Source organism: Nyctibius grandis, chromosome W, assembly GCF_013368605.1.
Source record: "Nyctibius grandis isolate bNycGra1 chromosome W, bNycGra1.pri, whole genome shotgun sequence".
NCBI classification, from domain to species: domain Eukaryota; kingdom Metazoa; phylum Chordata; class Aves; order Nyctibiiformes; family Nyctibiidae; genus Nyctibius; species Nyctibius grandis.
Window position 1 is genome coordinate 8,822,734 of NC_090694.1, and position 25,207 is coordinate 8,847,940.

At 42.7% G+C, this 25,207-nt stretch overlaps 1 protein-coding gene across 1 annotated transcript in view; it reads left to right on the forward strand.

The window, feature by feature from the left end:
- The first annotated feature begins 1,418 nt into the window (after positions 1 to 1,418).
- LOC137675663 (fibroblast growth factor 10-like) overlaps positions 1,419 to 25,207 on the forward strand; it is a 92,717-nt gene continuing 68,928 nt past the window's right edge. The window contains exon 1 of the mRNA XM_068421840.1: positions 1,419 to 1,749. Within this exon, the coding sequence (XP_068277941.1) occupies positions 1,419 to 1,749 (331 nt within the window). The remainder of the gene's footprint in view (positions 1,750 to 25,207) is intronic.

Consider the following 25,207-nt stretch of genomic DNA (forward strand, 5'->3'; position numbering starts at 1 on the left):
TAAAAGGAAGAGCAGGCTAAAGTACAAACTTTTTATTTCAGCAACGGAAGCGAGAAAACAGTGATTCATTAAAGGAGGGAGAAAGACCTCCATGGAAGCTGTCAAAGAAGGAAAAGGAGCTAATTACATCTCTTCCCTTTTTACTCTCTCTGACCAGCATATAATCTGCTTTTCCAGGGTCTGCCTGTAGTATATACTTCTTTCCAATCTCTCCATCCAACCCCTCCTCCAGCAGAGGGAGGGGGAGATCTAGCAGGCAACAAGCTCTAGGTGGCTTTCTCAAGCACTTCACTACCAAAAAAATAAAATAAAATCCTCCACTAGAAAACAAGTTTCTTTTGGGGGGGCGGGGGGGTGGTGAATGGGAGGAGGGAAGCCTCCCTAGAGGGGATTGGTTCAGCCTGGAAGAAAGAGAAATTAGTAAAGCATGAGTCTCCGAGCCGTGCTGGTGACCGGCGCTCGGAGAAGAACGCTTTAGGAGCAATTAGCAGCGAGCCAGCTGCTGCAGCTGCTGAGGAAGTTTTGGGAGTTGCTCTCCCTCTCCTTCTCAGCAGCAGCAGCAGGCACCACTCGCTCCAACTGTAAAAGGATTTCAGATGTCCCACCCCTGCTTGACCCCCTGCAAATAAGGGTTGACCACCAGAGCCACATCCCACCTCTGACTTGTAACTGCTGACATTTAGGCTACAGCTTCCAACCTGTTCACAACCAAAGGGGGAGAGACAAGTTGGGATTTCTAGTTCTCTCCCTTAATTTTTTTTTTTTAATACTGTTCTGGAGAATTCAAAGCAAAACGAAGAAACTGTCTCCTCTAGGGTTGTCAGTGAGAAAGGACGAGTTGTGCAACTGGTTTGGGATTTGCAAAAAGGCGAGGGGGTGGGGATCAGAAGAAGGTGCAAAACCACAAAGTGTGAGTGTGTATGGGTAAAGGTGGGTGTGTGAAAAATTCCTTTTATCACTCTTTTCTGCTGGGTATTATTTATTTTTTTTGTTGTTGTTCACTTTGCTGTCATCTATTTTTCAGACCTTTTTGCATCTAAGATGGTGAAGAAAGGAGTGAGGAAGAGAACAAAATAACCACTGGGAAGTCTCAAACCAGGTTGGGGACTGTGTGTGTATGGGGGGGGGGGAAGGGAAAAAGGAAAGAGGATTAACCACACCAACCCCCCCCCAAAAAAACAACCCAACAGCTCTTTTTTTCTGAGGGAGGACTCGAAGGACTAAAAGGCAGCAACTTCTGAGGCGATTTGTCCCCTGAGTTATGGATGTTGGTGCACTTACTTCAGGCCAGATCAGAGCTCAGAGGAATCTAACCAGAAGCAGCAACCACTGTCTCTCCACTTGCATTTTATCAGGTTTTACCCTTCCAGTATGTTTCATTTGATAAGACATTTTCCAGCACCTGGAGTTTCAGTACAATGTGCAAATGGATACTGACAAATGGTGCCTCAGCCTTTTCCCACCTGCCTTGTTGCTGCTTGCTGCTGCTCTTCTTGTTGTCTTCTGTGCCTGTCACCTGCCATGACCTCGGCCAGGACATGCTGTCCCCGGAGGCCACCAACTCTTCATCATTCTCCTCCTTCCCCTCGTCCTTCTCCTCTCCTTCCAGTGCGGGGAGACACGTGCGGAGCTACAATCACCTCCAAGGAGACGTGCGTAAGAGGAAGCTCTACTCTTACAACAAGTACTTTCTCAAGATCGAGAAGAACGGCAAGGTCAGCGGCACCAAGAAGGAGAACTGCCCCTTCAGTAAGTACGGCTCTGCTGCCGGGCAGCGGCTGTTGCCTCCCCCCCTCGAGCGACTCGGGCGCGGCAGCCCCGGCTCCGGAGCGCCCGAGCCCTCTCGCGGGGGGGGAAGGGGGGGGAAGATGACGCCTCAGCGGGGAGGGGGCGCGGGGCAGAAGTGAGATGGGGTGGGGTGGGCTCGGGTCCTCCGGGATCCCCGCCAGCCCGTATCTGCAAATCTCTCCGGTTACATTTGTTTTGCAAATAGTTTCGCCGAGCACAGTTTGTTTCTTTGCCTGGCAGAAGAGCAAATTAGAAAGATTTGTAAGGATGTGGCGGGGGGGGGGGGGCATTGTCTCCTGAATCTGAAAATCATTATTCCCTGTCATTAAAGTGCCTTGATGAGAACGCTATATTGAAACAATGCATCGATTTCCTCCACGCGCGCGCACACACACATACTCTTCGCTGTCTGCTCCGCGCTCCCTCCTCCCCGAGGACGGAAAAGGGTGTTTTCATTCGGGCTGGGGTTTTGCCTGGGTTTGCTCTCTGCCGTGGGAGTGCCCGGCGGGCTTTGGGAGCCAGTGCGCGGGCGCGCAGCCTCCTGCGGTAAGGCGATGCTCGTGCCTGCCGCGTCCCTGGCGTGCGCGCTGCGCCCCGCCGCTCTCGGGTTGTGGCGCCGCTATACTACTTACTACTCGTTCCATTGTAAACATCTGGGGCTGGATTCGCACAGACCTCACACGCATTTCATTGTCTCTTTTTTTTTTTTTTTTTTAAAGAAATTATTTCAAATTAAAAGTAATATGGCCGTTTCCATGGCCGTAGTTTCAAGCTTTTCTGTAGTACTAATTAGGCTTTTAGTAATAGCATGCTTCTGGTAATGTATTTTTGGCTGTCAGTGCTAGAAATGTACCCTTTTTTTTTCGATTTTCCTGCCTGTGCAATCTCAAATTGAAGTAACTGTAGTAAATCGCAATATATTGCATTGTAATTTAAGTGACTGCATCCCGCTATAGGAGCATGCTGAAAAAGTAAACTCTGTTATGCAATTGTTGGAGGAAACTCTCTGACTTGCTTCACTGGTGGAGAATCACTTTTTGGTTCTTGGACTGTCTTGCATAAATCCAGATAAACCTGGGGATAAATCTTCTGTTAAATTAAAACAATTTAAAGGAACTTAAGTAGATCCCTCATTAGCTAATGTGTAAAGTATGGAGTACTTCAGCAGGTTGCCATGCTGTATGATAGACATTGCTGTTAATTCCACTGTATTTTTTATTAAATACCCATAATCATAAAATCATAGAATCATTTTGGTTGGAACGGACCTTTAAGATCATCAAGTCCAACCGTTAACCTAGCACTGCCAAGTCCACCACTAAACCATGTCCCTAAGCACCACATCTACACGTCTTTTAAATACCTCCAGGGATGGTGACTCTACCTCTTCCCTGGGCAGCCTGTTCCTAATATAGGCTTGCAAACAGGGAGGAGAGGGCTGCTGTATCGTATTGTCACTATTTCACTTGCTCCACCTTGCAACTTCATGCTTTATCATGCACTTAATGTTTGTAAAAGCTTTAGATATCAAAGCAGCTGAATCTTACCACCTCCCTTTCTATATTTCATAGAAAGCCAAATTCTTGAAAAACAGAGTTACGATGAAGGCTTCACTTTGAATTTGTGTGGAACTAGGTCCTAGCACTGTATTTCTTAGATTACTTCTATTTGTGGAGGAGGACAGTGTCATTCCCCTAAAATGGGATTCTGAAAGCTTTGTGTGCATCTCTGAGAACACCAAGCCATTCTGCATAGAATATCACTGCCAGAAGGCTATAAGGGGCCCAGTCTGACAACAGTGTATTCAGAGAAGTAACTACTCATCAGAGCAGTCCCACTTAGCCAGCAGAACTGTTCAGTGAGTAAAGTTGTACACATGCATGAGCTTCTGCGAGATCTTGCCAAGAAGAGGTAGAATACACTGAAATGCACATATAAATCTTTCTACTCTTTCAGTCTATGTGCAAGAACAACCCCCTGTAACTATAGGGTGTGATTTTTTTTTTTTTTTTCCCCTAGTTTTCCAGTCAGTGCATCAGAAAGAGAATTGGCATTCTTGGTGATGTCACGGTTATTGTCACATATGCAGAGTATCTACTGAGAGAAGAATGGAATTTTTTTATATAAATGCAAACCAATGCTGTTACTATACATAGTTGCATCCTGTCCCTCAGGTTTATGTCCAGTGAAGAAAAGATTCTCATTGTCTTAAAACTTGTAACTTGCTAACCACACTTACATCACAAAGTCAGATGTAGTGTACATCTTTAAATACAAAACAATTAGGATCTTGCTAGCAGAAGACAGGTCAAACAGTTGTATGTTCTTTAATAGTCATTATAATTTGCAGTAGGAAATTGTGTTTTCTGTAAAAGCACATAGGCTGAGACCATTTAAGTAAATATTTACTGTGCCTTAATTTCAAGGGTGTCTGTGTAGCAAAATGTTGCAAGTGATTCACAAAATCTGTGCTTTTCATAACTGCACATGTAGCTGTGCAATCAGAATGCCACTGTAATCCCCAGCTGGACTGATTCCATGCAAATATGTAGTATCATTAAGGTAGTCTAAAATATGTAATTACATGCAAAGAAATTTCTGCCATGCATGAAGGGTCAGCCAGCCAGCCCACTAAATTGTAGCCTGTTTAACATTAAAGGCTATTTAATCTCTAATATAAGCTCCTCTTTCAAAACCATGCTTTCCTAAACAAATAATAGTGACTATAGGCACACAAGACTTTGTTTGAAATATTCTAATTTGGGGGCTAATTTTCTTTTTCTCATATGCTAATGTTTAAAATCCATTTATGCTGCAGTAAAGCCTTATCTGTAGGGCTGTAAGATGTACAATTAGACAATAGCTTTCATGGCTGGCTGCCAGTTAAGCACTCAAATAAGAACAGTTGGAGAAAGTCAGAACAAACATTCAGAAAACAGAATTTAGTCCCTGGCCTTTAAAATGGCTCAAGTAGCATTCATAGATTTGCTCTATAAATATTGTGTAGAGTGCACTAAATAAGTTTACTTTGGCAGATGTTTTCCAACTTGATTGCTTGGAACTATTCCATCAGCCTTTCTCTACCTACAGGGTAATGGGAACAGAGGTGGCTTCTGACTGCTCTGTCAGGAGGCTGGGGGAACTTGCAGCATTTGGCATAGATGGAGGGTGTCAGTCGCTAGATAGAAGTAGGACACTTTTTAGGTTTTGTTTTATTGTTCCTTACATCTGCAGTTTTGTCCTCAAAATGCAACTACTCAGTACTAGCTCATCCCTCAGCACCACAGCTGTGAAGTCTCTTGCCCCTGTTCTTGATAGAGCCATTTGCATGCATGAATAAGGAGAGCTGTACTGCTTTCTGGTGACTTAAGTACTTGTGGGGGGAAAACAAAACCAAAAAACCTCCAAAGAGTAATTACAAAACCTTTTGCTATAACTTGAGATCTAGGCTGACCAAGAGGAGCTTAAGCCATATATAAAAATGGAGAAAAAAACTGCACATGTGCAGATTCTGACTTTACAGAATCACAGAATCAACCAGGTTGGAAGAGACCTCAGGGATCATCGAGTCCAACCGTTGCCCTGACACCACCCTGTCGACTAGACCATGGCACTAAGTGCCATGTCCAGTCTTTTCTTAAACACATCCAGAGATGGTGACTCCACCACCTCCCTGGGCAGCCCATTCCAATGTCTAATAACCCTTTCTGAAAAGAAATTCTTCCTAATGTCCAACCTGAACCTCCCCTGGCGAAGCTTGAGGCTATGTCCTCTTGTCCTATCGCTAGGTGCCTGGGAGAAGAGGCCAACTCCCACTTCACTACAGCCTCCCTTCAGGTAGTTGTAGACTGCAATAAGGTCACCTCTGAGCCTCCTCTTCTCCAGGCTAAACAACCCCAGCTCCCTCAGCCGTTCCTCATAGGTCAGACCCTCCAGACCCTTCACCAGCTTGGTCGCCCTCCTCTGGACTCGCTCCAACACCTCAACATCTTTCTTGAAGTGCGGGGCCCAGAACTGGACACAGTATTCAAGGTGCGGCCTCACCAGTGCCGAGTATAGAGGGATGATCACTTCCCTAGACCGCCTGGCTACACTATTCCTAATAGAGGCCAGGATGCCATTGGCCTTCTTGGCCACCTGGGCACACTGCTGGCTCATGTTTAGCTGGCTGTCGATCAGCACCCCCAGGTCTCTTTCCGACGGACCGCTTTCTAACCACTCTTCCCCCAGCCTGTAGCGCTGCAGGGGGTTGTTGTAGCTAAAGTGTAAGACCCGGCACTTGTTCTTGTTGAACCTCATGCCGTTGGTCTCGGCCCATCTATCTAACCTGTCCAGATCCAGATCTTACTTGCACCCAGAAAGCTTTCTTGAAGATAGTGAAACCCTTTGGGTTTAATGAATAGCATGCATTGGGCTATATGATATATGATAAGCTGGTTCAGGAAAACTTGAACATATTTTCAAGTGTTATGCTGTTTTTGACTTCTAAGGCAATTGTTAAGTGTTATGAAGCACACACTTCAAATTTACAGGACCGATCTTAGTAGCTGAAGAATGGTAACACAATATGCAATGCTTAATTAGCAGCAGCTAACCTGCAGTCTGTAGGGGGAGTTCTGCCTGAGCAAGGATTGCAGGATCAGGCCATTATTTAGGTACGTGTTTAGGGAGTGGAGTCTGTGTCATTGAGCCTGGATATTAGTGGGAAGAATTGCTGGAGCGATTCCTGCGGGCTTTGGACCAAGCAGTGCTATGCAAAACCTACGGTAGATGGCAGCACAGCCACTGTCTGGTGTCACCTCTGCTCGAAGTAGGTGGACAAGAAGGGGATGGATCCTCAGCTGTATGAGCTAATTTAGCTCAAGCAAAGCTAAAAGGTCTTACACCAGCTGAGAGGCTATTAATTGGCCTTCTGAGCATCCACAGTGGATTAATCCAAACAGTGCAAAGGCACTGCGATTGCAGAATAAGAGTGTTTACTGGGGGAGCTAGCATGAAATAATTAGCTACTTCTCACAAGCTAACCTATTCCAGGCTTTTTCCCTGAGTATGCGATTCTCTTTTATATGTAGCTTTAGGATCTGTTGAAGTCCCTGATAGTCTGTTTTTGCTTTAGTTAGCGTGGGATCAGATTAGCAACATAATGACTAATAGCAAGAAAGTTTTGAGCCTTGTTCTGTAGCCCAAAAGATTGTAAACAACCACTCTAATTGCTAGAAATGCTGAACATTACTACTGTTTTAAGTGTGTGCATATATACATGACATATAAATAGAGATTTATACTATATATTGGGTTATATACATAAAAATAGCATTAAAAGTGTTTTGATTAAATACACTCAGTTTGATACTCAGTTTTTTGATTATACCTCAGGTATAATAGAATAATAAAGCTTGATAGGTACATTAACCTCAGATGTACAGCTCAAACCAGATTAGAATACTTGGTAAAATATGTTATTTTGCTACTGAACATTTTTTAAGCTAGCTGTTTGGGGTTATCGACTCCTCACAAGCTGGTGTTTGTAAATTTATGTGAGAACTTTTCTCCGTTTTTCTAAAGACTGATTAGTGGGCGTATGTGTTTTGTTGTTTTACTCTCCATAGAGTTCTGCTTTATTTTTTTACTGATTAAAAAGACTTAAAATAGGAAATAATACTGTCTTAGTGAAGTACTTTGAATCTTAGGTTCTGTAATATGAAATTTATATGTTCTTATGGAGATGGTTTCTCACTTTAAGTCTTTATTTTTTTTCTTTTCCCTGCAGAACTCAGTTACATACTTTATAACCAGCAGTATATGACCCTAGGCACTTAAGATTTATGTGTGTGGAAAGAATTGTACTATTTAATGTCTACATGACATTCTCCTGTTACCCTTACTGCATTCCTGCCTTGTGGACCATCCATGCTGATACTGTAGCCCTGTTATAAATCTGTTCAAAATATACAGTTGTAAGAAGTCTTTTTGTCTTCATAAATCTAACTTATAGCCACTTGCAGAAAAGAAAGAGTTAGGGGTAATTGGAAGTTTGTTGTTCTTAAAACCTCAGAAGAATGAGACCAAGGGGCATAACAGGTTATAGATGCCGTGCTGCTGTTTTAATGGGAGGGTTCTCAGGTAGTGGCTCGGTCAAAGCTTCCCTTGAAGATGGTGTTAGCTGAGTGAGCACTATAGAATGTGCTTACACTTTTGAAACATCTTGGATGCATTCAGTCATAGGATAAGATCCTCTGGTTTGAAATAAGGCATTTTAAGATGAATTTCAGATTTCTTTGAGCTGTGTGTGCGAATAGGGGCCTTTTTACTTCAAATGGGAGTCAGATCAGATCCTGAAATAGGGGAATTTTCTTCCACAGAGCCTTTCATTTTGGAAAAGGAAAAATTAGCAAATCTTGTTAACCTGTGTGTCTTAAGTTAAAAATAGCAGGTACCTGTATGAACATAGGACATCTCCTCTCATGGAGGATTCCTGACTTTTCCTCTGAGCGAGTAATATAATCGCAGAAGGAAGGTTCTAAATAGGGAAAAAACATCTTTGTAAACAATATTGTATTTTTACTCTTAAGCTTAATATTTGGGATGATAGAAATAGTGTCAGCAAAGCAGAGAAATTATTCGGTCAACTTGGGATTTGTTATAATGCTCCCTTCATGGCCTGTTTTTGTTTGTTTTCTCAGTTTTCTGAAGAGCTTTCTGAATCAAGCTCTTACAGTCCTTTCTTCCCTAAAATAGCACTGAGTTGAATTTTCAGTTTGCACATTTTGAACACTTGCTACCATTGCTTGCAGTCACCATAAGACACTGAACTACCTTATCCTAATATTCTGGGGTTTATCATCTAATGACCTCTTTGACACTTTGAACAGCACAAATAGTTTGAATGTTTATCAGCATTACCAACCAATGTCAGCTTGATGAGACTGCATGGAGAAGTAAGCTTTGCTTGCTTTGGGCTATGAAAAACAAATCGTCAGATCAGAAACAGGATGCATTTAGTTAATATGAGCAAATGTATGTTTCTTGGTCGATAGGTATACTAGTACCGCTAGTCTAACTGTACATACTTATCAAACAAATTTTCCTGCTTTTGCTTCAACAACTTATTTTGATGCAATATTTTAATATCTTGTGGCCTTTCATTGTTCAGATACTTTGAACACAAAAAAGTAGTCAATGGTACTTGCAACCATTAGTTCTGTTAACTGGAAAGATCTTTTCCTAGCAGTATTAATTGCTTTTGTTGCTAGTGCCAATTTGTTGTAAAACGTCTCTGTTAGTTACAACATAGTAAAAAGGAGACAGGAAACACTGTTACATGAAGTTTTGAAAAGTCAGCCTGGGAAAGCTCTCTGTGTTTATGAAGAAAATGAAAATATTCAAGGGGAGGAGTGAGGAGGAAGTAGCTTACACTTGAATCACTGAATGGATATTAAAACAATTAATTAGCTGAGTGGATTAATAAAACTGATTATGCTACTTCATGAGTACAGTGCAACAAATGGAAGTTGCAGAGGAAAGAAATGATAGTTACAAGTGAGCCAGGTCACATGCTAAATAATGGCTTTAAAGACACTCTTTGCTTTTAAATTAGGTCACTCGTGTTCTTTCTTTGAACATTCAGTTCTAATTGCAACAGTAAATCAAAGAATACATTCAAAGTAGGTTCCCATGTAAAGTGGACAACTGGACAGTGCCTTTTTACTGCTACTAACACGTGCATCCAATTACTGGGCTGATATACTCACAGTGTGAGCTGTAAAGCATTCCCCTATTTTATAGTTAGCCTAAAGAATTATTAGCCTGTGCCCTTTCACATTTACCTCTAAATAATCTGTCAGTAGTGTATATCTTCTACAGTTAAAGAGGAGTTTTCACACGCATCAAAACTGACTTTCAAAAAAATGAAATGTTGAAACTACACCAAAAAGTTTCATTCCTTTTCTCCCTCCCCCCTTTCGCAATTTCTAATGTTGTGCAAGAGAGGAAAAGGCTACGGATTCTAGAAACATGAATGCTCATGAATTTTATATAAAAACAAAGATCAGATCTTTCATAAACCTTGATTTAGTAAAGAAATATGATGCCTACTTCTTTCATGGTGGAAAACCACATGTGAAGGACAAGAAACTTAGTTGTTTTTTGCAGTTCCTGACTCTTCCTCCTACATGGGGAGCAGAGGTGAAAATGGGGGGCCTGAGGAGTCTAGTTGCTCTTCCTTCTGCCACTGATATTAGAGGTTCAAAACATTGCCTAGAAATAAAGAAAATATAAGTTTTCTTTCAGGTTCCTGATGCACATCTGTGCAGCTGTAGTCAGTGTGTGTGGGAGTTGGGGAGGGAATGCTGGAGCATTTTGGAAGCATTCGGGATGTTGTTTAATTGGAATTAAGGCATGGTGCTAAGTGGAGGCTGAGTATAAATCAATGATATTGTACCCACATTAGAGGAAGGGGATGGGAAGTGTGATGAGTACCAGAGCAACAGTAGAAAGGATAAGAAAGAAATAGGGGCAGCATATGTCATGAGTGGGAGAGAAGTGGGGAGAGGGGAAGCATGGCCTACCCATTTTGGCAGCAGTGAACTGTTGGTGATATTGAATTGTCCTGTCTCATCTCACTGCATCATCAGTTTGCTCACAGCCTGAACCTATGAAGCCATTAAGGTGCCTGTTGAATTTGTCTAAAAGTGTGTAATTGGTATTGGGATATAAACTCTTCCCACTCCCACCCCCAACTTCATTGTATCTTCTCTGACCATATTCTAGAGATACTATTTGGTAGATGCTCTGGGATTCTCTTCTCCAGATTATCCTCTTCAAGAGGATTAATAACCTGCTTTATTCCTAGTGTCAAAGTCAGTATGGACTACTTGCAAGCAGAAAGGTGAGCAAACTTGCCCTTGGAAGTAATAAGCTATTTAAAGCAGCCACAAGCAAACCTGTGTTAAAGAAGAAAAAAGTTGGGTGTTGTGTTTGGTTGGTTTTTCTTCAATTTTTCACTATGCTAGTACTATCTCCTATATTTGTTATGAGAAACATACACCTGAAGAACATAGAGATATCCTAGACTTCTAAGTGTTTTAATCTTTTGGGGATGGATGTCCTGGTTTCATTGGGATTTTGTTTCAGTTTGTGGCCAGCCATGGTGATCAGGGCCATTAGCAGTTAAATGCACGGCAGCTGACCCAGGCTAGCCCACAGGTGTATTCTATATCATTAACAATCAAGTTCACTATAAAAGGGAGGGCTTGGGTGGGAGAGGTGGGGCTCTTTTTGCTCTCTTCTTCTGCCTGCAATTATTGCTGATTGCTATTTCTGGACAACTTGCTGTAACCCCTGTTGCAGAAGGGACATTGGGTGAGAGAAAAAAGTGTTTCTGTTTAGCCCTGTGTGCAGGCTAAATGAAGACAGTTTATTTGGTGCCCAATGTAAATAGATCACCTGGGAGAACTGTAGACTTTTTGCTCTAAGAGTCTTGGAGGGATGAAGTTTTCACATATTTGACTGTTTTTGTTACAAGCATGCATTATGTTGGTGTCAATAGCAGGGTTACTGGGTGGAATTCTCTGGGGTTTGGTTTTACAGTTGCTTTTGTGGTGGCTAACCAAATGTGTGGTTTTGCTGCTGTTTGTTACCACTTTTGTGTGGTTTGTCATTTCTGGGCATAGACTTAAAGGTATCACTCTGCTATGCTGTTTGACATTGGTTTATGGTATCATAAATTCTTTTAGGACTGACCATTTCTGATTTCTATGGAATGGGAGTGGGTGACATGTACTTTCCTTTTCCCTCGAGGCTGATCTCACTGGCTTTTGAGAATTTTGAATACCGATGGGATATTTTGACCACCATGCTCATATTGTCAGGCCTTTTGAATGTCTTTCAGTTCTTGCTCTTACTTAAACATTGGTATAAAGGTGGATACAGCACAGCTGCTGTATCCCCTGTAATGAGCACCACAGCAGCTCCAGCCCCTGTGACAGACACTGCAGCTGTCCCAGCACCCACAGCTACTCAGACCCTGCCACTCCCTACAGCAGGCACCCTGGCTAGTGCAGAGGTTATGCAGATCACTGCACTGGGCACTGTGATTGCTCAACTCCAGGTAGCACTTGCTGCGATGACCCAGACCTTGGCAGTGAGGGCTGCAGCTAATCAGCCCCCAGTGATGGGTGATGTGGCTAACCTAGGGACTCAACCAGTGCTGGTATTGGTCACCCCTGTAAAGAAGATGAAAACCACAAAAAGGGCAAGTCATGATGGCCGACCAGAGACATCACAGGAGGCTGAGCCAGAGGTAACAACTGGATCCCTATCCCTGAGTGAGCTGCGAGACATATGTAGAGATTACAGCCATCATGAAGGCGAGCAACTTGTTATTTGGCTGCTCCGCTGCTGGGATAATGGAGCTGATGGTTTTGAGTTAGAGGGTAGAGAAGCCAAGCAGCTGGGACCAATGGCTAAAGAAGTGGATATTGATAGGGGTTTGCAAGTGGTGTAGAGACCCTCACTCTAGTGGTGATTCCTCCAAAGTGTAAGGAAAAGGTATCTGTTCAGGGATGATGTCATATACCACCCAGGCAAGTGGGCAATCCTTGAGAAAGGTGTTAAGAATCTAAGAGAAATAGCTGTGCGGGAGCTGATTTTTGAGGACCTGGATGACTCGCAGACACCACTAGATCCAGATGCACTCAAAGTTACCAGACCCATGTGTTGCAAGTGGGTACAGACTGTGCCACCATCATATAGCAACACATGAGCATGATTTAGCTGGGCAGATGCCAATGCACCAATGGTGGGCGACATAGATAACCATATGTGGCAGTATGCAGACAATGTCTTTTCCTTCCCATGGGTCAATGTCTCAGCTGTGGAAAAACCATCTGACAAATCCACAGAATTGCTCAGTGAGGTGTTGGAGAAATTGTCCCACATGGAGGACAGACCCCACTCCCCACCTGCACCGAAGAATATCTCAACCATCAGGAGACAGCGTTCCCCTGCAAGATCTGCTCAGGAGAGACTGTATACATCATGAGGTGCCCTGTGGTTTTTCCTGTGTGACCATGGAGAGGACATGAAAAAATGGGATGGAAAACCTACCTCGGCTTTACGGACACATGTACATGAGTTGCAAGGTGAACCCATTAGGAATGGGGCTTCTTCCAGGAGATTTGTTGCTCCATTTTCCAATGGGAAGCTCTCCAGACAGCGCAGATGGGCTTCAGATCCCTATTTACCAGATGTGAACAATGGGGATCAAATCTACATGAGCTGCTCGAACCAAGATGTCGATAACTAACACTATGTTCAGGATTAGGGGGCCCTGCCTCCAGCCAGGTGGAGGATAGGGACATCCGTGTTTTTTGGACTGTGTGGATTTGATGGCCTGACCCATCAGAACCACAGCAGTATAAGGCACACTGCACCATAATACCGTCAAACTATCAAGGGACAGAATCGATTTCTATCTTGGGAGTGACAGGGGGCTCACAAGTGCTGACTGTATTGGAAGCTGAAGTGAGTCTGGGACTGAGTGGCAGATGCACCCTATTGTGACTGGCCCAGATGCCCCATGCTTTCTTGGTATAGATTACCTGAGAAGAGGATATTTCAAGGACCCGAGGGGCTACCGGTGGGCGTTTGGTGTAGTGGCTAGGGAGATGGAAGAAATGAAACAGCTGTCTACCCTGCCTGGTCTATCAGAGGACCCTTCTATTGTGGGGCTGCTGAGGGTCGAGGAGCAAAAGGTGTCTATTGCCACTACAACGGTCTACCAATGGCAATATCGTACTAATAGAGACTCCCTGATACCCATCCATGAGCTGATCCTTCAATTGTAGAACCAAGGAGTGATCAGCAAAACACGCTCCCCCTTCAACAGTCCCCTATGGCCAGTGTGAAAGTCTAATGGGGAATGGAGACTGTGGACTATCGTGGCCTGAATGAAGTCACACCACAGCTGAGTGCTGCTGTACCAGACATGTCAGAACTCTATTATGAGCTGGAGTCTAAGGCAGCGAAGTGGTATGCCATGATTGACATTGCAAATGCATTTTTCTCCATTCCTTTGGCAGCAGAGTGTAGGCAACAGTTTGCCTTCACCTGGAGGGGCATCCAGTACACATGGAATTGACTGCCCCAGGGGTGGAAACATAGCCCCACCATTTGCCATGTACTGGTTGTCAAGAACTGATAAGGTTCCACTGGAGCGGGGGGTTCACCAGCTATGACTGATCAGATCGCATCCCTCCTCAGTCAGCCCTGCCCAGCCAGCATGGGTTGGAGCCCCCTAAAAACTCCACGGTCAGCCCCCACCCGTATGGGTTAGAGCCCCATAAAAATAATTTCCCCCCCTTTCCCTCCCGATGCACTCGGGAGCAGCAAAGGATTCCCCTCCCCTATGAAAGGGTTCTTAGTTGATCCTTGAGATGAAGATAAAGCACAAACGAGGCACGGTATTGATTCACAGTTGGCTATGTTAACTTGGAGAATGATAAGTGGACAATGATATTTTGTGAAAGAGGAGGAAAGACACGGAAAAGAAACTAAGAGACAGAAGGAAAAAATAGGCTGAGATTACAGACAGTATAGCAAGGATAGGATAGTCACCACCCAGGATCCAGCGGTGTCCCGCAGGTCCTCTGTTTGTCTTCGGTGTTCAGTCTTCTGATGGTGGTCTGGCACCGTGTGTCGGGGGTGGTCTTCCTTTATACCATGTAGGTAAGGGAGTGGGTTTCGTCGTCTTGACAAAGGTGTGGCTATAGTTTTGCATATGTGCATACGTCTAATGCGCTATTTACATACCTTAGGCCTCGCTTATCACTCAGAGTAAACAGGATGTTCTTGGTGGACAATGGTCAGCGACTGATAAGCAGAAGAGTGGTGTGTTGCATCAACAAGCTTGTGAATTCCACAGTTCCACGGTCGGTCGTACCAGTCAAGCCAGCACACACAAGCAAACTTTGAGACAATCGCTTTACATTTCACTCTCTCACACTGGTCCATACTGCACTGGAGAAGGGTGGAGCTCTGGAACACCTGCAATATATTGATGGCATCATTGTATGGGGTAATACAGCAGGAGAAGTTTTTGAGAAAGGGGGAAAAAGTAATTCAAATCCTTCTAGAAGCTGGTTTTGCCATCAAACATGGAAAGGTCAAGGGACCTGTAAAAGAGATCCAGTTTTTAGGGATCAAGTGGCAAGATGGCCACCATCAGATCCCAATGGATGCGATTAACAAAATAACAGCCATGTCTCTGCCAACTAACAAAAAGGAGACCCAAGCTTTCCTAGGTGTAGTAGGCTTCTGGAGGATGCACATTCCCCATTACAGTCAGATTGTGAGCCCTCTCTACGAAGTAACTTGAAAGAAGAATGACTTTAAATAGGGCCTTGAGCAACAACAGGCTTCTGAGCAAATTAAACAAGAGAGAGTTCATGCAGTGGCCCTTGGACCAGTCCGGATGGGACTAGAAGTAAAGAATGTCCTCTATACTGCAGCCGGGGAGAATAGTCCTACATGGAGCATCTGGCAAAAGGCACCGGGGGGGACTCCAGGTCGCCCCCTGTTGTTTTGGAGCTGGGGATACAGAGGATCAGAGGACTCTTATGCTCCAACATAAAAAAGAGATACTGGCAGCCTATGAAGGAGTTGGAGCTGCCTCAGAAGTAATTGGCACTGAGGCACAGCTCCTCCTGGCACCCAGATTGCCAGTGTTGAACTGGATGTTTAAAGGAAAGACCCCTTCTACACATCATGCAACCAATGCTATATGGAGTAAGTGGGTTTCATTGATTACTCAGCAGGCCTGAATAGGGAACCTCAATCGCCCCGGGATTTTGGAAGTAATCATGGAATGCCCGGAAGGCAAAGATTTGGGTGTGTTGCCAGAGGAGGAGGTCACGCGCGCTGAAGAGGCCCCACCATACAATAAACTCTCAGAGAATGAGAAGCATCATGCCTTGTTCACTCATGGATCTTGTCGCATTGTAGGCAAGCAGCAAAAGTGGAAAGCTGCTGTGTGGAGTCCTATGTGATGAGTGGCAGTGGCGGCTGAGGGACAAGGTGAGTAGAGTCAGTTTGCAGAAGTAAAAGTCATCCAGCTGGCTCTAGATATTGCTGAGTGGGAAAAATGGCCAGTACTCTACCTGTACACTGACTCATGGATGGTAGCAAATGCCCTGTGGGGATGGCTGAAGCAATGGAAGAAAAACAACTGGAAGTACAGAGGCAAACCCATCTGGGCAGCCGAATTATGGCAGGATATTGCTACCTGATTAGAGAAGCTGGTTGTGAAGGTACATCACGTAGATGCTCACGTCACCAATAGCAGAGCCACTGAGGAACGACAAAACAACCAGGAGGTGGATCAAGCTGCTAAGATCAAAGTGTCCCAAGTAGACCTGGACTGGCAGCACAAAGATGAATTATTTTTAGCTTGGTGGGCCCATAAAACATCAGGCCATTAAGGCAGAGATGCTACATAGAGTTGAGCCCATGACCAAGGGGTGGATTTGACCACGGACACCATCGCACAGGTCATCCACGAATGTGAAATATGCGCTGCAGTTAAACAAGCCAAACAGCTGAAACCCCTGTGGTATGGAGGATGATGGCTAAAATCTAAGTATGGAGAGGCCTGGCAGATTGATTACATCTCGCTTCCACGAACCTGCCAAGGCAAGGGCTATGTGCTCATAATGTTGGAAGCAAGTACCGGCTGGTTGGAAACATACCCCATGCCTCATGCCACTGCCCGTAACACTATTGTGGGCCTTGAGAAGTAGATTTTGTGGTGACATGGCACTCCGGAAAGAATAGAGTCAGACAAGGGGACTCATTTCTGAAATAGCCTCATAGACACCTGGGCTAAAGAGCATGGTATTGAATGGATATATCACATCCCCTACCATGCACCAGCCGCCAGGAAAGTGGAATGATGTAATGGACTGTTGAAGACTACCCTGAAAGCAATGGGTGATGGGACTTTCAAAAATTGGGATGAACACTTAGCAAAGGCCACCTGGTTAGTTAATACCAGGGGATCTGTCAGTCGGGCTGGTCCTGCTCAATCCGAGCTGTTGTGCACTGTAGAGGGGGATGAAGTCCCTGTGGTTCATGCAAGAAATATGTTGGGGAAAACAGTTTGGATTACTCCTGCCTCGAGCAAAGGCAAACCTATGCATGGAATTGCTTTTGCTCAAGGACCTGTGTGCATGTGGTGGATGATGCAGGAGGATGGGCAAGCTAAATGTGTACCCCAAGGAGATTTAATTCTGGGTGAGAATAGTCACTAACTGTATGATGCTAAGTGTCATTTATTATAGTAAGAATCACCCCAGACCCTGAACGTGGGCTGCAGCAGATACATGCACTGCAAGATCAAGATGCAATACACCATCCTGCTGTGCCCAACTTCAACAGTCCATAACACTGTACTGAGACCTGGTCCCGAGCTCCTAACTGAGTGAATCCCACACCAATGTTTTCCCTGCCCTGAGAGACTAGGATGAGAAATGGAACCCATGGATTTGGACTGAATTGATTCAATGGGCTTCTTGGAGAGATGGCTTATGGACTGGAGAGAATATCTGTGTGAATGTGTATTTATGTTGAGAGATGGGGAAAATAGTAGTGACTTGATGTAAATGATATAGAATAAGGGGTGGAATCCTGTCCTGGTTTCATTGGGATTTAGTTTCAGTTTGTGGCCAGCAATGGTGATCAGGGCTATTGGCAGTTAAACCCAGGGCAGCTGACCCTGGCTGGCCCACAGGTGTATTCTATGTCATAAACAATCAAGTTCACTATAAAAGGGAGGGCTTGCTGGGGTAGAGGTGGAGCTGTTTTTGCTTTTCTTTCTTTCTTTCTAATTGCTGACAATTGCTATTCCTCGACAGCCTACTGCAATCTGTAGCTAAGTATACTTCTGTGTTTTGTGTTAGCATTTATATTGGTTTCCTTATTTTATTATATCTGTTTAATTTTAACCCATGAGTCTCCCTTCTTTTCCCAATTTCCTTCCTCAGTTGGGAAAGGGACATTGGGTGAGAGGAAAAACTGTTATTGTTTAGCCCTGGGGGCGGGCTAAATGAGGACAATGGAATAGGGTATTTTTATGACTGATATGTTTAGTGTTATTAAGTATGTCATATTTCGTAAGCTTATCTTTAAGATTTGAAGTAGTTACATAGTTACAAGCTCATATATTCAGTAACTGTTTGTTACTACAGTGAGCAAAGGAATATATGCTCTAGAATAGAATACAGGATGACTAATATGAAGTGGATTTTATAAGTCTGCAGTTTTAGTGCTGCTTTTTCATACAATTTTATGACATTTTAGGAGATGCTAAAGCTCCTGATGTTCACTGAAAGGGTCTTTTGACTTCAACAGAACAGTTTGTTCTCTGTGTATTTCCCAGATACTTATTTTTTCCCTATGGTTTTCCTGGGGGTAAACATTAAAAGTGTAAACCATGTTGATCTGGAAGTACCTCTCCATCCACACGAAGTATCTTAGTACCTGTGGTACCTGACCCTTGGAGGCAAGGAAGGTAACAAAAACCTTCCCCAAACTTTAACCTTAGCTGACTTCACTGTGTCCTTCTCCCCTGCCTCAGGGGAAGCAGAGCAGTGCATGTGGCCCATGTTCTGATGACAGAACACCTTTCCTTTGTCAAAACGCTAGTACTAATAACTGCAATACAGAAATTGCATGCTCTCTGAGGATCTGGAGCTGCAAAATTAAATAGTAACATGAAAAAAAGCAGCAGAAAGAGCTAATCGTGTGAGCTGAGCTGTGGCTGCTTTTTGCTAGTCTGCTTCAAGGTCTAGTCCTGGTTGCTCAGCTAGCTCTTTAGATGCTGAAAAGATAACCTCCTCCCGTGAGAGATACACATGTGATTTTGGTGCTACCCTTACTGGGTATCTGTGTCAGCAGTAGATAATTTGGCCAAAGGGCTGCGCTAAGGCATCACCATGTGTGAACTGGAGCAGAAAGTTAGTATGAGCTGAGTTTCACCAGATGGTACAACCAGACATCCAAACCATTGTAAGCTCTTTAAATTATAAGTTTACCTCGTTCTGACAGAAATAGCTTGGAAAGTGAGTAGCATGTAAGAAATGGAAGGAAATTGTGATTGTTTCAGCTTTTTTACTTACAGATGAAGATAGGGGGTGAAGGCACATGTTGTGCAAGTATGCTGATTATTATGAACAGTAACATTTACTGTAATCTCTGTTAGCTTTTATTCACAGACCAGCATCACTTCTACTTCCAAAGACCTGTGGCCCCACACAAGCTTCTTAAGGCAATGCATAGTTTAAACCACTTAAGCAGCTAAAACAAAATTTACTGAAGTTAGCAGTAGGAGGTGCAAATTATGCCCTTTCTGAGCCCCAGAAGTGGATTCAGTTCAAGTGGTTTTGCTGCTTCCCTTGGGTTTTGCTGCTTCCCTTGGGTTTTGCTGCTTCCCTTGGGTTTTGCTGCTTCCCTTGGGTTTTGCTGCTTCCCTTGGGTTTTGCTGCTTCCCTTGGGTTTTGCTGCTTCCCTTGGGTTTTGCTGCTTCCCTTGGGTTTTGCTGCTTCCCTTGGGTTTTGCTGCTTCCCTTGGGTTTTGCTGCTTCCCTTGGGTTTTGCTGCTTCCCTTGGGTTTTGCTGCTTCCCTTGGGTTTTGCTGCTTCCCTTGGGTTTTGCTGCTTCCCTTGGGTTTTGCTGCTTCCCTTGGGTTTTGCTGCTTCCCTTGGGTTTTGCTTTGTGGGCAGCCTTAGTCCTAGGCCAAAAAGGATGGAAGGAGATGCTGAGATCATGTAGACTGGCAATTCTATCCATCCTGGTAATGATGATGTTTCCTATTGCCAACATACTGTGGGAGGTGCTGCGGGAAAGGGGACAATGCTAACAAAAATCTCTGCTCCAAGTACGATGTAGAGAAATGGACCATTTCTCTCACAGCTTCACGTGCCTGAATAACCTGAGAAGTGGTAATTGGAACCCAATCTGTACATCCTATGGCATTTAGACTATGTAACAGCTATATATTACTTAGTTATTCCTTGGTACTTCCTTTTCTCATATGGCATAAACCAGTCAAGAACAGTGACTGCTGATTGCTTCAAAGCTGATGATAATTGTGTATTAAGGAGCTACAAGACTGAACCCACTGACATTGCTAAAAACATTTTAAGATCACTGTATGGAAGAGACAGAAAGATTACTATTAGTAAATGCAGTGTGTAAAATACCTTGCTATAGGCTTTTGGATGAGGAAATGCATTTCAGCTGGATGGTATACCTTACAGAACAGCTACTCCTTCAAGGCTGCAACTAAATTGGTTGGGAAAGAAAAGGTCCAACACCAGCATTCTTTGTGAAAGAGTTTGGTTTTTTTTTTAACTTTAGAAATGTTCTTAATGACCACGATGGATTTTTTTTATCAAAACAAGACTGAAATGCATAAGGGCTGGAATAATGACCTGGGACTGTGGGTAACTAAAGGCTCATGTCCTTCACAATGAGCTGTGAAGATATCATGGGCATAAAGGGAGCTGGGGGACTCTTTCTGAGTTCTCCATGCTCCTCCTGCTGATGGTCAAGCAACACAGAGGAGGAATCTATTTAAAGGGAAAGGAAAGAAAACTGAACAATTTGGCACAAGGATAGTCTGTGGGAACTAAACTTTGAGTATAGGAAGTGCTATAAAGTGTTAGGTATTGTGAAATATCAGGTCCTATATATGTTTATCTGTTTTACCCCCAAATTTATAAATGTATTTGATAATAATCTCTCTTTGACTCCTTATAAAATGAGGATAGTAATACTTCCTACATGAGCATGGGTGTTCTGAAAACAAATTATTTGTGAAACACACCAGTAACACTGTGATGAATGCCAGAAAAAAAGCCCACCAGGAGAGTAATAATTCTCTTTTTACAGAAAGGTTTGGATATAAGGAATAGCAAGGGTAGTTTTGTCCTCTTTATATAATGGGAAAGAGTAAGCTACTTCTTAACTCTAGCAGAGTTAGTTTTTTCTAGTTAAAGGACAAACACCTTAAGATTCCCCCCGCCCCAAAAAGTATTCTCTAGCTTCTCTTGCAAGCACTCTGTCAAGATTACTCAACAAATTTGTTGCATAGCATAATACAAAAGTTAATGGCAAAATAGCTCCTAACCAAACAGCATGGGTGTAGGCACAAATTGGATCTGTCCTTCTGTCAAGCTGAGCTCTAGATCTGGTTGTGCTGCTTGACCATTATAGTTGAAAGATGTCAAAATTTACTTTCCTTTAAAGGTCTGAACATTAGGATGTTTCAGCTCAAGGATCTATATCATTTCCATGATTAAACAGTTAAAATATAATTGCAATTTCACTCTTTTCTGTTTACTGTCAGGCCTATCAGTCAAAGAAATTTGAGTATGATCCCTGCCTAATATTTATAGTGTTTGTCCCTATGATACATTTTTTGGGACTGCCTTAATTTCCCTGAAATGCTGTCTGTGTTGGAGTTAAGCTACTGGAATTATCTGTTTGGTTTGTTTGGGTTTTTTCCCCTATTTTTTTTTTATTATTGATACTTCCCTTTAGTGTCACAGACATTATTCTTTCAGTTTAATTTATTACAGTTACTTTTACATGTCACAACTTCTCTTTGAAATGACAGCCATCCAAGTTAAAGTCTGTTCAACTTTAGTGAGAACACATATAATGAGGCTGACACTTGGCTCACGTGGTATTAATCTGGTCTCTTGGTCATTTCTGTGTCTCCTGCTGCAGTCTGCTCTGAAAAAGACATATCTGCAGCTGGGGAGTACATAAGATTAACTTCCACCTATCTGTGGCTTCTTGCCTCAGACCACACACCAAATAATTCCTCAAAGCATTATCCAGCTTTGCTCAAAATTCACCATGCTTGGTTTGTTCCTTCAGTTCTGCCACATATGCATTTGTGGACTCTGCTTGCAGCTGATTCTGCTTATGAAACAGGAAACATTTTGCAAAGATGAGGATTTGGAGACAAACACTATTGTAAAATATCTATAATTTTCTGTGGAACTCTTCCCTTTTCGGTTTTGCTGATTTTGTAGATGTACACAGTAGGCCATAAAGGTCAGCAAGATGAAACCTTTTTGTTTTCAGCTGTATTCAAGGCATAACAAAGCCTGATCTAGCTTTTCAGTACAGACTGAATTATAGTAACTCCTGTGTCCAAAATGAAATAAAAAAAAGCAAGCCATGGTGCTTATATTCAGGAAGATCTTTAGTGCTGTCTGAACTATTAAATTCAATAATGCTACAAAAATATTGCCACTGTGCAGATGGAGGAAGTGTTAGCACTCTTATCCAGGGACCTCCAAACTTTAATCACAGTTTAAAATCCTTAAAAAGGGAGCCACAGATGTGAGGGGTACAAGTATCTGTGCTCACACACCAATGCAGACTCAGGAAATACCTGTAATGATGAGCAGGAAAACCAGTATGTAAAAACATCTAACTACTTCCTGTTACATTGTGCTTAACACAAGAAGTTATAGCTGAGCTTACCAGATGCTTCTCGTTAAGTCCATAATGGGGATGGGAACATATTTTTGGTGTTTGATTAAACTGTAGTCTGGCATTTTCTAATATTTGTATTGTTGACTTTTCAACTAAATATTTTGTAATGGTAGTTTCAGAATCTCTCTTTCTTCCAGTGCATGAGATCTAATCATTTTCAGAAATATTTCATTGGAAGACCACCAGCCAGATTACACTTTCTGGGTTCCTTCCAACTTGGGACATTCTATGATTCTATGCTTTTCACAGTAGTCAGTCATAAATATATATAACCTCTTCATTTATAGATGTGTTTTGTGTGCCAAGCTATGGAAGTTCTAAGTGCAAAACTGTTACGCACTTACAGATGTACTGGTAATGCAAGAGTAGATTGCATGACAATGCAACTAATGTACCACATAAGATGAAGTTTCCAAAGCATCTGTAAGGGCCCTAACAACTGAAGAGCACACTTACATTTTCAGGTGTAATCCTTGTGTAGCTATTGCTGTGAGCACCTCTGAGAGCTCTCTCTATCAAGTGTATGATGCAAAACCTCTCACGATGTGAAACATCTTGAGAATAAGTATAAATCTGTATCATTATTGCAGTATTTCGACACATTAGATTAATGCCTTCAGGAGGACCATAGTATATGCTTTACCCAGCAAAGGATGACAAATGTTAGAGACTTCTAGATATCTAATAATAATCTCAGTTTAGTCAGTTAAAGAACTTCTCATTCTCCTGTTCCAATAAATACCTTGCTAATGAATTCTAGTTAACGAGACCTTGTAGCAGAGTTTGTTGTTGTTACTTTTTTTTCATTCCTCGTCCAAATGGCAGATTTGTATTCTGATTTTAAAGGAGAGCTCATATTCATAAGTCATATGTCACAAGCCACTAAAAGGGTCAAAATCTTACAGCAGGCCCTTGGTGGCTTGTTAATCTCTCCTTTTTTCCCCCTCCTTTTTTAAAGGAAACAGACTAATTCACTTAAATATAATGAGAGCCATGCCTGCCATAGCCTACTTCTTAAACAGTGTCAGCTCAAGTAAGATCTGTCTTATTTCTTCACCTCCTTTTCTTGGCTCTGACGATTAAACACAAAGCTGAAAAATACAGGGTTTTATGGCAGAGCTATTTCATATGTCAAATGAGAAATGGAGGCTGCTGTTTTCATAACAGAAAAAAGTGTTAGGGCAGGGAAGTTTTTCTTTTCCTTTGTGGCCCCCTTCTAAATTCTCATCAGCAACATGCAAAAGATAAACCTCTATGTTAAATAGGGAGACCAGATGTATGTCTAACCTCTTGCCCTCATTTTTCTAATTGGCTTTCATTAGAAGCAAAAATTTAAAATACCTCTAAACAAAAATGACCAATATGGTAAGGTGAACTTTTCAACTGGATAAGAGCTCTTTATAAAAAGACAGTATTACAGAGTCCTGTGTTAGGCCAACAAACTGTTTTACTGTAGTGATACATCTATACTTGGAGCAGTAACTCCATGTTTACTTTTGATAAGTAGTGGCAGAAAGTTTGTTGAGTTGCAGCAAAAATGAAAGTAACAAGTAGTCAAAATTCTCAGTTGTTAAAGAAAATCTAGAAATACTGTGCTACAGATCTTAGGTTTGCTGTTCAGTGTTAGACTTTTTCATCTCTACAGACATTATCTAACCGAACCTTGAAATATGGCTGGGTTATTTTCTCCTTTTTCAGAGACAGGGACTGAGGCAGAGAGTTTAAAGACCTGGATTTTCTCTCTTTTATCTTTATTCAAGCTTATTCCACCATAAATCCCTGGATTGGATTGATGATTCTACTCTGTTCCTTATTTTATATTCACAACACAAAGGATGCCATTCATGTTCGTAATAGAAATGGGAATTGAAGGGTAAAGTGTAATTCTGTTTATTTTGTATAGCAGAGTATGTTTCCAACATAGATGTATATGTATGATAGATTAAATGATGATTTTAACACTAGTTAAAGATACAGAAAGTAGAAGAAATGTTTACAGAAGTGATTGAAAATAGACAATATGCAGTTCTGTCTAAATACAGAGGTATTGGAATGTGGCTTCTCTTGGTAAGATGCCCTTCAACCAGTGGAGTCAAGAAAATTAACAATGTTTGCAAATTAATTGTTCTTAAAGAGCAAAGCTAGGAGCTGCTGGTAAACCAATAAGCTATCCTTTGGAAGAGTTTGGGAACTGAGTTTGTTTTATCATGAAGGATGATAAATGTTTTAAATGCTGTTAATGTATTTGCCACTGATACCAGCTGGAGAGAGTCTGTCCTTCAGTCTGAAAGCCAGCAGATTTTGCACATGGATTCTAAATTCATAATTTTAATTGCTTCCTTCTCACATTGTTAAGCTTTTATGGAGGACTTAGTGTTTAGGAGAGTTTTAACTGAAGAAAAGGTATTCACTCAGGAACAAAAGAAAATTGCCTATAGAAAGGCAGGAGAAACAGGTCTGACATTGAAGAAATGAAGAGACTTGCAATCAGGGATTCAGGGATTTGAGTAGTTATTTGCAAAGACAGTGAGAAATCTAAGGCTGTGGATGCCTCTACCAGTACCTCTGCTGGAGGTTACTAAATTGCCTGCACTTGGGGCACAACAACCCCATGCAATGCTACAGGCTGGGGGAAGAGTGGCTGGAAAGCTGCCTGGCAGAAAAGGACCTGGGGGTGTTGATCGATAGCTGGCTGAATATGAGCCAGCAGTGTGCCCAGGTGGCCAAGAAGGCCAACGGCATCCTGGCTTGTATCAGAAATAGCATGGCCAGCAGGACTAGGGAAGTGATTGTCCCCCTGTACTCGGCACTGGTGAGGCCGCACCTCGAATACTGTGTTCAGTTTTGGACCTCTC